The sequence below is a fragment of the Xiphophorus hellerii genome, chromosome 7 (genome assembly GCF_003331165.1).
Source record: "Xiphophorus hellerii strain 12219 chromosome 7, Xiphophorus_hellerii-4.1, whole genome shotgun sequence".
In the NCBI taxonomy this organism is placed as follows: domain Eukaryota; kingdom Metazoa; phylum Chordata; class Actinopteri; order Cyprinodontiformes; family Poeciliidae; genus Xiphophorus; species Xiphophorus hellerii.
In genome coordinates this window covers 1,437,497-1,452,154 of record NC_045678.1, presented here as the reverse complement: position 1 = coordinate 1,452,154, position 14,658 = coordinate 1,437,497, and the positions used below count along the sequence as shown (strand labels likewise).

Below are 14,658 nucleotides of genomic sequence, written 5' to 3'. Positions count from 1 at the left end.
TTCTGATGCAGAACAGTGTATCAGTGGTCCAGCGAGGAGGTGGAGGAGCTCAATCTTTTCACAGATTATCTGTCTCATAATATAATGTCACAACAAGGCGACAGTTTGAACAAATATGGGCAACCCTGAATGTTTGCCACAGGAGATTCAAGGATTTCACACACATACATGAATGAATCAACGCAAAAATTAAAGTAAGGTCACGGTCCTAAATCAATTAAAGGTCTGAATTCAAAAAATGACTTTTTACCTTTAGAACCTGAAGAAGGACAGACTGATGAGAGTGAGTACAGACTGCTGCTGCACACCATTTGAGAGAAGCAGCAGGGTGCTCATTCAGCCATGTGCAGACAGACAAATAAATGAGAAACAAAGCCAGACTGAGACACCTGCTTAATGTCAAAGGAATTAGTTTTGCAGCAGTGTTTTGGGTTCATTATTGGTCTCTTGACGACATCTACACTTTTCTTAAATCACAACTTTTGCCATGTAAAAGGGTCTTTAATCATTGGTACACCACGTTTAATTGATTGAAATCTTTGCATGTTCAGGGGATGATGTAAAATGGAGGCGTGGATTTGGAAGCTAGATGTGATGTTGAACCATGCTCTGTAATTACAGAATCCAATTTATGGTGTGTTTCAAATCAGAGGTGATGAACTGCAGTTTTGAAGCAACTGGTTTCCAGTTTGGCTAAATTTATTTTTTTACTGCTTCAGCAATCACATGATTACATGATTCACTTTGCCTGTAAGGCGTGGACATGTCTGTGTAGAACTTTGATTGACATGTTTCTTCTGACTGGAAGTAATATTGCAATTTTGGAGCAACTAATGTGAATCTAATGAGAATTTGTAGAGGAAGATAAAGATTAGGGTGATGGCAAAGAAACATGCAGCAAGGTGGTTTTGTGTTACATTCAGTTCAGCTCAGTTTATTTATATTGTGTCAACAAATGTCATCTCAAGGCATTTTACAAAAAATAATTTCAATTCTGTCACACATTCCAATTCCATATTAGTTATCAAACAGTACAGAATGCTCAATTAATTAGTCAAAGTAGATTAAAAGGTTTGCATCTAAGGAAACTCAGCAGATTGCATCAATTGCCTTGCAGCATTGATGCCTTCCTTTAACAGGAAGAAACCTCCAGCAGAACCAGAACTAGAATCAGAACCAGAACCTGGCTCAGTGCAAGCATCAACTGTTACGACCGACTGGTGGATTTAGAGGACAGAGAGGGATTTTGTAAGATGGGTTTGATTGTTGTAATGAATATGAAGACATTCCCATAGATTATTGTGAATGGTATAAATGACTTTTGACAAGCAATTTTTAAATAATCTAAATAAAAAGGTTTTATTTCCAAAATGAATGCCCACCTTACAGATGTTTGTTTTATTTTTTTTAGAAGCAGACTTCTTAATTACATAGAAATAATTTTAAACTAAAACTTTCCAGGACCATGAATAGTTCAGATTCATTCATTGTTTACAAACAGCAACGATATCGGCCAGTTGCAAGAGTTTTAGTTTGCTCAGCTGTTGGTCATAAACAATGTCCACTTCTCATTAATATGGAAGAGGATGAAGAACTGTGTGGCAGCCAGTCACAGCACTCTCAATTCCAAAAACTACCTTCAGGTTTCCATTGTTGGTGCAGACATACATTTTGTTTGTCTTATTTCAGATAGAATGTGCTACAATAAAGACAGACTGACCAAGACTGGCTATAAATACACAATATACTTGGTTTCCATGAGGTGCTCAGCACCTCCACATGCTGTGTAAAAGTAGCCTGAAATTATATCTAGCTGGCTGAATAAATTACTGTAAATGTAATTGGAGTTTTATAGTCAACAATTACTGCATTCCAAAAAGTCATTTGTGGTGATAACTTTGCTCATAGTCCTATTGTAATAGCCATATACTTGTGATATATTGTGGAGGCCTGCCTAACGTGCTTATCCAGAATGCTGCAGCTAGAGCTGTGACGAGAATTAAAACGAGAGATTTGATATTTCCTTTTTTTTAAGCTTCCCTTCACTGGCTCCTTGTTTAATCCAGAATAGAATTTAACATTCTCCTCCTCACATAAAGCCCTTGATAATCAGCTCCATCATATGTCACAGATTTGATTGTTCCAGATGTGCCTAACGAAACACTTTGCTGTCAGACTGCAGCTTTAGTGCTGGTTCCTAGAGTTTCTAAAGTAGAAAGGGAGGCAGATCCTTTAGTTCTCAGGCTTCTCTCCAGTGGAACCAGCGCCCAGTTTTAGTGTGTGAGGCAGACTCCCGGTCTATTTTGAAGACTAGGCTTAAAACTTTCTTTTTAATAAAGCTGATAGTTAGACTGGCTTAAGCTATCCTAAGTTATTTCTGTAGTTATGCACATCAGTCCCAATCTGCCCATTTTAAGATTCCATCTGCTATTTTCTTCTACTGCTCTCCAGTTATATAGGTGCTGCCACGCCTTCCAGGAGAACTCACATGCATTGTATTGTAACATGGAGTGAATTAGAATTGACTATGAATATACCTCCAGCAGAACCAGAATCAGAACCAGATCCTGGCTCAGTGCAAGTATCAACTGCTACAACCGATTTGACTATATCTTGTCATATTCAATAAATTAAAATATGGGTTCTGATGAGACTCATTTGTCAGATTTCCATTTAAAACTAATCTTTGGAAAATAACTTTCAAGCAGGTAATAAATATACTTTTGATTAAGCCCACATTTCTGTATTAAAAATATTTTTGAATTGGTCCAATGTAATATTCTATTCTTAAAGTTAGCATTTTCATTAACTGTAAGCAGAAAATCTCCACACTTAACAGAAGAACAGCAAAGGCTTAAAATAACCAGTAATTGATCTACATGATGTGTTTCTCTTCGTGAAATGAGGTAATATATATTTTAAGTAATATTTCACAGATTATCTGTCTCATACCTTACAGTCACAACATACTAATAGTTTACAAATATGTAAAGAACACTTTTTTTTTTTATAAACGTTCCATATTGCAGCTTTAAGGAGATGATTAGGAAATAATTAATAGTGAAAACAGGAAGGGAGGCTTTAAGTTCGACCATTCAGTTTCCCAAGGTGAATGAATTGTTTGAATAGCATAGATTGAGATTGTTTTTGATTCAGTTAAGTTTTGTAGTTGCATTGTTGTAGCAGTGATGTATATTTGTGGTGTGTAATGGTGTGTGTGAGGAAGCCATCACTTTAAGGTGGCAGAATTTTTCTATTTGCCCCCAAAATGTCTGTGCTTCTAAAAATTGTATTTTGAAAACTTCAAATGCAGATGTTCAAAGTGTGACAGCAATGATCCTAATGAAGTGAGTTTCATGCAAGGTTCTTCTTCCTTCTTCTTCTTCCTTCTTCTTCCACAGTAACATTTTAATAACAGACTGTTCAGTTTGTTAGATAGCTACAGACAGAAACAGAGCAAGAAATCAAGAAGGAGTGGGAGGTTTTTTGTGGTCTGCTTGCATAAGCCTAAGGCTTAAAGCTGAATAAAAAGAAGTTTTTTGTTGGAGCATTGATTTAGCAGTCAAATAAAGTAAATCTGGATAATTTTTTAACTTGACTAAAAAAGTTGGTAAAATGTTAGACATGAATATCTGCTGATCTTACTTTGTATGATTCTAAAGAGTAAGATAGAGATATTAAAGGTTGTAAGTTCAGTTTCAGTCCAACAAGTAAGTAGATATGATCAGGCTTTCAAAAGTAAGGATTTGAAAGTAACAATCTTGGAGTTTGGTTTAAGGAATGTTATATCTGAACAATGTCAGAGTTTACCCATTATTCTAACTCATTATTTGGAATGCAGTAAATTCAAGTCAAGTAAATCTTTTCCCCTCAGTCCATATTTTCATTAGGCGATTTGTGATCCCAAATTTATCATTTTAGCGTTATATAAAATATAAATATTTTGTAGCAGGTCTTTGTTTTCATACAATTCTGTATAACCCATTAAAATATATTCAATATTTTTATTGTCAAGAAATCTACTTTGTTCAGAAGCTCAGTGGTTCTCAGTTTAACGATGGTTACCCTGTGGATTTAAACAATTACTGGCTCAACTCTCCCTTGTCCGTTCTCATCATGGCTCGGGATCCCCTGAGAGCGAACAACTTAAGGTTTCTGTCGACAAATAACATCGTATTAGACATTAATGAGGCTGTAGATTAAGCTGCAGCACAACTAAAGTAAGCCATTAGGAAAACCTTATTTCACATTTTTATTGAATCTAATAAGGAACAACATTGTGCAGCTTGGCGTGGTATACATTCTGTTGTAATAAGCAGATACATTAATGATCTTTAGGTTGGTATAGCAGGTGATGTTTAGCTTTTTCTCAAATTTATAGTACTAACTGAATAAAAACTCATTTTTTAAATATGGACGCCATAATTCCATGCTTGTCAATCTGATCCCAACAACATCTTACATTGCAATCTATTTCATTTATAAAGCTTTCAAAACTGTAGTTTATGCACATTATTTTGTTAATTGATTCTGGGTTTCCTGCTTAGATCCTCAGCCTTCTTTACCCTTCACAAGGGCATTCCTAGTGAGTCAGGGCTGCTGCAGCCTGATGTCTGTGTGTCATGAGCTCACTCCTCAGAAAGAAAGAAACAGACAAGGCCTTCATTTTTTTCCACCATTACTAAGGATCTGAAACAGGGGAACGAAAATTTTGTTTCTCACTTGATTGACTAGAGCTAAAGTGAAACATGTTATAGGCCCAGTTATCAATGATACATGTCTTATCAAATTATGCCAAAATAAAGTTTGCTAACAACCTGCACTAAATGCAAACATCATGTGTACTGTCAGATAAAACAAAGAATCAATTTAGTTGCTGTTATTAGACAAACAACTTTCCTCATGAACTGCAGCTTCTAAAATATTTGCTGCATTTCCATTACAATGTGCACAAATCTTAGTCTACATTCTGCTAATGTTGAAAACACACAATTTTGCAATTGAGGTGTTTCCATTAAATGAGACATTAAATTAAAATCCCAGGTGAACAGGCTGGTTGACGTGATAGCCCATTGAAAATCATGACAGCGATGGATGTAAACAGTTACATGAGTCATATTCATAATGGTGGTGCTAATCATCTATCAGCCATCATCTATCAGCTATCAGCCATAATTTGGTTTTGAGGCCCTCTATTTCAGCTAGTAATGTGGATTGCTACAATCAACAGACAGCTGATTAGATCATTCACACACCGGCTATAAACTCTGACAGTGCTGTTTATATCCTATATGCATCTAGTGTTAGTAAAAGCAACAAAAAACATTGTATGCACTATTTTGATGCACTATTAGGGGTGCACCGTTTTGTTGGTGCGGATTTCCTTAATTTTGGGTGATCGGCCAATACTCTCATGTGAAGCTGATCTTATCCACCGATCTTATCTACCTCAGAAAAGTTCTAAAATAAATCAACCACAGTGCTCTTCTACTCTCCAGTGAAAGAGGTTTGATTGATAGAGCAGCCCATCAGCTCTGTCAGTCTGCAATCGGTGCACCCCTACTTAAGATGTAATACATACAAACATATTCATGACATTGATTATATTTATTTCTCTTAGGTGTAATTCCAATAGCTAACATTTTAATTTATACTGAATGAGTCATTCTTGCCTGAGAATGTGGACAGGTACTGGAGTGCTTTTGTGCTTTCAAATAATTTTAATAGGAGAAGTTTCACATAAGAAGTTTTAATTTTTGTTATCAAATGTTAGCACACTCTGTGGTGTGGTGAACTACACATTGTCTGAAAAAAACAACAACAACAAAACATCACCCTCATATTTCCTCATGTTGTCGTCATGATGTCACTACTGCCAAAAGGCTGTTGATCAGCCGTTTTATATCACTTGTGATATAAAAAAAAGTGTTTCCATTGCAGTTCTCATCCCATCTCATCCCAACGCAAAAATGTTTTATGAAAAATGTGACTTGATGGAAAATTGCCATGTTTCCATCAAGCAAATTTATTTTCATAATTTCAATTAGTGTAATTCTATGGTTAATGAAAATGCAGCTATTTTTGGTACATGAGCTATGAACGTGATGAAAAAATATTTTTACTTTTGATGAATTTGAGTCAGATCTTACAGAAAGAAGTTCCTGAGTTCAAATACTGGTCTGTGGTCTTTCTGGATGAAGTTTGCATATTTTCCTTATAGATGTGTGAGTTTCCTCTGGGTACTCTGGCCTTCTTTCCACAGTCCAAAACATGACTGTTAGGTTAAGCTGTCATTTTAAAATTGCCCTGAGCTCTGAGTGTGGGTGTATGACTGTTTGTCCTGTGTGTCTCTGTGTTGTCCTGTGATGGACTGGTGACCTGTGTAAGGTATACCCCGCCTCTCACCCAATGACTACTGGAGATAGTCACCAGCTCCAACACAATCCTTCACCAACAAGTACGGTAGACACTGATAGACGGACTTAAAGGTACTAAGTTTTCAAGTAGATGAATAGCATTGTTTTTACAAGCATTTAATTGGAAGTTACTAAATTCCTTGGATCAAAGACTAAATATTAAAGAGAATAAATAAATATAACAACTTTGAAATAGGATTTGAATTATTCAAGGAAAGAAAACCTTCCAAACTAACTAACTCCCCCCCAAAGCTAAAAGCTAGTTCTATCACACTTGCTGGCAACAACTGTTGTCAAGCCTGTAGGCTAATTGGGGTCATTTCGGAATTTTGCAGAATAGTTTTAATTGAGCAACATTGGGGAGTTTTGAGCATTGAACAGCCTGTTCAATGATAAGGTCTTGCCACAGCATCTCAATCAGATTTAAGTTCAGCATTGAATAGACCTATATGCATAGTTTTTCTTTGAACCATTCAGAGGTGGTTTCACTAGTGGGCTTTGGATCATTGTCCTGCTCCACAACCCAAATGTACTGATTCCAGAAATCAGTTTTTGATCAGAATGTAAAAAAACTTCTGATCAAATGTCTGATGTCTGGAATTTTTGCTGCAAGATTGTTTTATAGAGAACATAATTCCTGGTTCTAATAATTAATGCAATTACTGCAATTCACAGCAAAGCACACCACCACCACCACCATGTTTTACCATCAACATGATGTTATGTTTTAGATGCTGTGTAAGTTTCCTGCCAGATGTAATAATATGAACATGTCCAAAAAGTTCTGCTTAATGTTTTGCCAACTCCTGGAATAATCGTGGAGGCGCCCTGGGGGTAATTCTGGTAGATTGGCCATTCCTAGGAGATACAGTACATCATGATTCCATATTTAATCCATTTTTGGATATTGGTTCTCACTGTCACTGGCTGTAGTCTAAGGGCATCTGGAATGGTTTAGTAATCCTTCCCTCACTGATGCCCATTCATTTCCATTTCATTCATTTCTTTAGATTGGGGAAAGACGTGTTTCTTGGGATCATATGGCTCACTTGATGATGCCAGGCAGTGATCAGGTGAACTGGTATGAACCCGTTGTGTCTGGAGAAACTGAACTCAGCTTTCCAGAAATCTGGTATATCATGATTATGAAGGGTCACATTAATTTACGTAAATAGCTGTTACCATTAAATTAACATATCTATTTGAAAACTGATTTTCTTTTACTCATACTTATGGTATTGTCTGATGTTAAAATTGGTTTGATCTGAAAACATCTGTAAGAAAGAATATTTTATAGAGCATTGTACAGTAACATAATCATGTCGTTTAAAGGCTTAAATAAATACATCTGATGAATCTATTATTTAAATAAGTTATAATATGATACATCTGTTACATGTATAATTTTATTTTAACATGAACTGTAATAACTGAGTTTTTTTCTAAACAACCATTGTGGAATTTTCCCCCCCAATTTCTTTCCAGTATTTACGTTTGCTACCTTTTCCCGAGGGCTGCAGGTACTGATCATTTGAAGGGCCAGTCATTCACTAACATTCCAGCTCAGAGGAAAACTGTGCACATCCCCCAGAGAGGTAATCCCCTCAGAGTCACAGTTGAAGTTTCAGGTGGAGCACCAATCCTGACTCTCTGTTTTCTCTCATCCCAAGGTACATTAGGTGTGAAGAAACAAAACCAAAAACAACATCCATCTTGCTAAGCCTGGGAAAATAAAACATCTCTCTCTATCATTCTGTCTTTTCCTACAGTGCATCTCTTTACGTACTGACATGACAGACTGGCATTGCCGGTATGTTTGCATATCTTCCAACTGCGAACAATCTGGTCTAAAAAGTAGGTAGTCTGAAATTTGACAAAGGGGTAATTCTCCCCAGGGCATGCACAAGGGAAAGTGGCAGTTTGCATGTTTGCCTCGCTCCTATAAATGTTCCCCTCCACATGCAGACATTTATGGAGCTCGTAGGTCTGCCAGGGCCCACAGCTGTGCAGGATAATGAGGGAGAGCATGCCACACAGGACAGTGGGGAGCAGCTTGTTAGCATAGTCCTCTGCCAGAGAAGGTGCAGCCGGGTTTCTGTTGCACTTTAATTGGAAGATCCAGTCAGCTTGTTTGTCTCTACAGGACAGAATGTCAGCCACTTTCAGGCTTTGCTGCAAACAACACACTGCCATCCACAAATTAACATTGGGGGCATGAATGACTCTGCGCTGCCAACTTGGATAATGTTTGACATTCAGCCATCAATTGAGAGGAAGTTTTTGTCTGCTCCCTCTGAGAACTGTCCTCACAATTAATTAAAGTCTAGAAAAGAAACTCAGACTACTTTACCTGTCTTTCATATTGCATGTGTCAAACTGGAGCTCATTATAATTTCCTTGCAATCCTTGCTGCACATGACTGAGATTCACCAGGTGATTGTTGATGGATATAAGCTGCATGCACCCCTGGAAGGCAGGAGCTTGGATGTGACACTCTGTGGGCGGACAGCCTTGACGAAAGTGACACAAGAAAGAAACAGCCTTTAGTTTTACTCCTCTTTAGTCACAGAAAACTGTAAGTGACAATGTTGGAATTTCAAGAGAAAGACGACACAAAGGGAATCTCACTAACCTCCAACGTAGAAGCTGCCTCTTGATTCCACCGGTTCCCAAAGCTCAACGTTGGATGAATGCTCGCCATCCACACTCAGAGTGATCTGCAGATTCCTACTGGCAAGGCTCACTGTGTGCCACAATCCGTCGTTGACTCTGCGACCTAAACAACAGAGTATAATCAGTTTCAAGGGATACTGATCAGATGCAAATTATGTCAACATAGAGCAACAAACATCCCAGCTTATGTCCAGAATTTTTTTTCCTACAGGGCCAGGCAGGGGCACAGATAGTACAAGAGTGGCATATTGAATTTGCAGTTTTATCTAAATGCAGTCTTAAATTGCAATGAACATCTGAAGTTAAAAAAGAGGAAAACATGTTGTGTTAATTGGTCTTCAGTCTGGAGGTTCTAATTTGAAATGCTAACCTTCATATGTGCACCATGAACAAAGTGACTGACAGCTTTGGTGGACGTGGCCAGGCAGAGTGACCCAATCAAATTTTAAGAGGAGCAGGAGTTCACCACTGAAAACGTCTGCATATTTCTATTTCTGTGATTTTTGTATCTAGATAGACCACATGAATGAGTCATGGTAAATATCCCAAAATATAATAAAATTAAAACTGAATAAAGTGAAACCAAGATTATTCTTAACTCTCGCACATCTAGACTCAAAGTCATTCAATCAAAATGCATATACTGTATGTTTAGATTGAGATGTTCAGCCATTAAAATATGCATTTCTAACTTTGTTAGTGTTATTTAATTTATCAAGATGTTTAAATTTCAGCTCATAGAATGTCAAACATTTTTTTCAGTAATTCTGATTCAAATAAAGAACTTTGTTTACTAGATTGTTGATTAATCATTAACAAAATGGTGATTTAAAACCGTGAATCTGTAAAACTGCTATGCCATGCGATCAAACATTTGGGTTCACCTTACTGGTGCACCTCAGAAACAGCCCACCAGTGCAACCACTGGAAGACATTAGTTTAGAGCCCAGTAACATATTTGTCTGGTGAAAATCAGGGCATAAAGTGACATTTTCTAAACATCTGCTACAGCTGTGTAAAATCTTGATGCACCTGCGAGAGCACCCCTACCTCCCAACCTGCTCTTTCATGTTTGATGGCAGCTTCTATAGTTTTTCTTCTAAAGCAGCTTGGGCTTTGTTTTTCTCAAAAAGATTTCACTTTAATACAGTCATCTTTTGTTCTGTGCCCCTTTTCTCCACTCTTTGTACCACAATTTTCTCAGAAATGTCTTGTACTCCCATGGCTTTCCTCTTTGATGCATACAGTGCCTCCAGCACTGCAGCAAAGCATTCCCACAGCATTCCGTACCTTCACTGTTGGTAACAGAAAGCTGGCTGCTCTTTTCTTTATTGGGCTCAATTTTTCACCAATAAACAAACTGTAGAACAGCAAGAGCTAAATTGTGCTGGGCCTCTACCGCCACATGCAGACTTTGTTAGCACAGTACTTTCCACATCTTCAACTGCATTTATTTTTACACTCTTCTCAGATGTAAAAGCATAAAAAACTTTCTGTTGTTATTTGTAAAAACAACATTGACCAACTCTGCCATCAAGTATATTTACAGATTGTGTCATCAGGACTTTTAGCCTGAAGTAGGAAGCTGCAGCTGCACTAAACAGAGCAGTGAATGACAAAATTAGACTCAAATTTTATTTAATAGCTTTTACAGTTTAAAACACATCTACACCTCTAAACACCGCCACAAAATCTAATGATCATACAGCTAGAAAGTAATGTATATAACAACCAGTTCTTAGACACGTGGATGGAAATGAGGAGAGGGAGCTAAATTAATTCAACTATTTCTATGTGTTAAGACCTGCTTTATCTGTTTAATCCTCAAGCAGATACAGAATGTGGTTACAGAGGAATATCTGCTTATGTATAGGTTTATTTTATATAAATTAAAATAAGTAATTCTGTTCATGACAAGCAGGTTGCATAAAAAAAAATATCTCTGCTGAAATCTGGTGGTAGCAGTAAAATTGCAACCTGTTGCTTGCTAATAGGAGCTATAATTCATCTTCACTAACAATTTATACACAAAACAGCTGCAAAATGTTTCTCTAAGTTAAATAATAAATTGTGCAAATGTAATTGTTCTTAAATTAAGTTGAAATGAATTAACACTGTAAGCAAGACCTGGACTCATTGTGCAATGATGCTGCTGCGTTGGGTGAGGAGATGAAGTGGATAGTACACATAAAATATTGGCAAGAAAATTTAGCAAAAAGCACAGTTTTGTGAATTCAACTGTATAATGTAAAATGTTTATCCACTACTTTGCTCAATAACCTAAATGAATAATTTTACATATGTTTTATGGCAAATTAAACCAGCTATCAAACTCAAACAGACAAAAAAAATCCAAAGCAAACTAAATCTTTTAGACTCCTAATCTCAGCCCATAAACAACTGAAAATTAATTTGTAGTTCTTTCTTGTCTTTCATTCAACAGTTTTCATGTAGAATGAAGAGCAGATGTTCTATTTATACAGAACTTGTTGGCCACCAAATGCATAAGAAGCTTTGGACAATGCTGCTCAGATTTCATCTGAAGGGGTAAATGTCCAAAGTAATCTAGAATTTGCAATATCTAGGATACAAAAACAAACACATCAGGAAGAATCGTGAAGATGAAAACTATCTAACTGAAATGGAAAGAAATTTGGACGGCAACTTGAATATTCGGAGGTGACAACATAAGTCTGTTCTCATCTAATGTTGCTTTGACAGCCTTTTGATTTTCATATTGATGGTGCATTCTTGTTCTCCTCTTTCTAACATTTCAATTCTTCCAGCTGATCCACATGCAGACAGCAATTGGAGATTTCATTGTTCCCAGCTTTTATCACACCCAATTCAGAGTGACTGGTTTTTAGACCACAGTCATGCGTCACATTGTTCTATTTTCAGTTTCTCAAACTATTTTGGTCAGATTATTCTATGTGCACAATGATGCATCCATTCCCTCCCCAAAGCCCCACTCCCACACAACAACTCCTGCGTAGCAACTAATGAACAGCACAGATCTGTACTTTACTATTCTCTGTCCAGGGAAAACTACGGAACTTATCTCAGAGAGTTTTCTCCTCCTGTTTGATCGACCCTGTTCTCCTGAAATCAGGATTTCAGGGTCTTTCAGCAGTCGCTGTATCCTCTGGAGAAAAGCTCTGGTTTCTATTACAGACTTTCACTCATTTTCACCATGAAAAAAAGTGAAATACAGATTTACTAGTTAATGACATTTTGATGAAGACTGACAACAAACGTGATATTTTTAATAATTTAATATTTCACTGAGTGTAGGCAACTCTGTGCTCTGGTTTAGTAAACTGCACCAATATAAACTACTAATGAAAACTAAAAAAGTGTTGACATATCCATTACCACATTACTGTAAAGTTTGTTTTCTTTATTAAGTTCCTAGTCTTCATAGTGTCCAATCCTTAACTACACAGTTATATCAATAAATAAATACAATATACATTCAAGAAGAACTTAAACTTTTTCTTTATCTCATACTGAATCTGAAAACTTGTTAATGATGTTTGGAAACCATGTTCTAAACTTACATTTAAAGCTGTTGTCAAGTTGAAACAATGTTAACATCTCATTGTTTTTGTAGCATTAAATAAATTATACAGAACTATGGGGCAATGCTTTGCATAAATATGAATTTTTATCACATGCATGATGTTAGTACCCCAATGTTTCAGAAACGTGGGTTTCAGCTCCATGTTGCTGAAGCCTTGAGGAGCAGAGTTCTATATGAAACTATGTTATGGTCCAATCACTTTATTATTTATTTATTTATCTTTCTCTCCAGCCTGTAAGCTCAACAGGGACAGATGATTAGGAGAAATGCATCCTGGGAGTTGTTTTCAGTTACTCTAAAATAACATCTGTCCAGGCTCTTGAGGAACTTGAGAATTTCCAGTGATGCCTGTCGCTAACGGCACAGCCTTTTATCCTGGAAGCCTGTGAGCGCCACAGGCGTTTCCTCCTATCTCCATTCAATGTTTCAGTGAATAAGCCATGCAGCCATGACGGACTGCTGGTGAGCTTCCTGTCACACTCTCAGGTCATATACATTTCATCTGCTGCTAGCCAGCCCTGCAGGGTCAGTGTAAGACACAGATCTAATCAGACTGCTACTCCCCCACTAAAAGAAGAATCCACCATTTGGGCTTTTTTTTTATCAGCTCCTAATCTCAGAGCTTTCCTTCTGTCCAGACATTTTTTAATGCCAGTTTTCATTGTTGACTCTGCAGAGGAAGCTGGAAGATGTCCTTGACAACAGACAGAAAAAAGTGAAGAAAACAAAAGCTTGTTTGCATGCCATCTTTCTATGCTTCTCCTCATTTAGCTGAAAGATAATTTCTTCTGCAAAAATCATTTCTTACATAAACACTATTTTTGGTCAAATTCTTTCCTTTGTGCCTTCACAAATATCACAGAAGAGCCAACTTCTCCCACCATCAAACTGGAGAAAAAGCGGTGCGATCAAACGGAAGACAGAGTTTAATTTTAGAAAGGAACATACATGAAATGTAAGATCGCTGTGAGCCCTGGGGCTCAGTTTAATGATCTCGACAGATATTGCTGTTTGTGCTCTAGTCATAAATCCAAAGAAAAGGTGGGGAAAAGGGTGAGAATTACATTTTTCACATCTCTGTTTTCTAAGCTCTAGCAGAACCTGAAAGAAAAAAAAACACTTTTCCAGGACTAAATATCACAACTTCATAGACCAGATAGAACTAGAGTTTCACTCATTTTAGAAGCTCTAAGCTATAAGTAGAAGTGGTTATACATTTTATTTTTTAATGTTACTGAGCAGACAGTCTGCTCATTTTAACTGAGCATTTATGCTCTGTAGGATTCTGGATGTGAGTCCAGTTTTATCTGTTGCAAAGCTCAGTTAGGTTATGTTTCAGGACATTCATCACACAGAGAAGACTTCCAGCTGCTGCAAGTCCTGCACGTTTCTCACAGCAGCATATCATCAATATCCTGCTGTAATTAAGGAATTTACCCCCCAAGTCTGTGCAGCACACTCTCACTCAGTCAGGCTGACTCTGATTCAGGGGATTTCTCTACGCGTGTTTGATATGATAATGAATTTGTAACCAAGATGCTATCACAGCTTCGGCTCAATAATCATTTCAGCTGTGACCTCCAAGAATGTACCTAAGCAGTCCCAATAAAAATAATTGACAAATTCCAAGCAAGGCAGTTTATATCGAACCTATATCAGATTAGCTTTTCTGAATTCATTTGCAGTGAAACTTTGACTAATTATTAAACTCTGGGTCCTGACATGCTGCAGCTTGGAGATGGATGTGTCCCAGTGCAGGCAGCTAATCTAATGCAGCTTCAGGTAAATGACAGAAAAAAGCTGCCGCTCCTCTGCTGTGCGTGTCCTCTCAATCTAGATTTCCCGGCAGCCCGGGACCTACGGAAAGTCAGACTACCTGAAACGATCCCACTTATCTATGTTATCTGCACCATGAAGCCCCAGACAGAAGATTGGATGGTATGTTTTCCCTTCTAATTGTCAGAAAAGCTTTTCTTTTGTTGAATC

The 14,658-nt window shown here is 37.3% G+C and overlaps 1 protein-coding gene across 2 annotated transcripts in view; it reads right to left on the bottom strand.

Moving 5' to 3' along the window:
• The window catches only part of LOC116722872 (contactin-associated protein-like 5), a 209,399-nt gene that overhangs the window by 86,024 nt on the left and 108,717 nt on the right, over positions 1-14,658 (bottom strand). For both annotated transcript variants that reach the window (XM_032567239.1, XM_032567238.1), the window contains 2 exons: positions 9,049-9,192; positions 8,767-8,926 (listed from right to left, as the gene is read on the bottom strand). In XM_032567239.1, the coding sequence (XP_032423130.1) occupies positions 8,767-8,926; positions 9,049-9,192 (304 nt within the window). The remainder of the gene's footprint in view (positions 1-8,766; positions 8,927-9,048; positions 9,193-14,658) is intronic.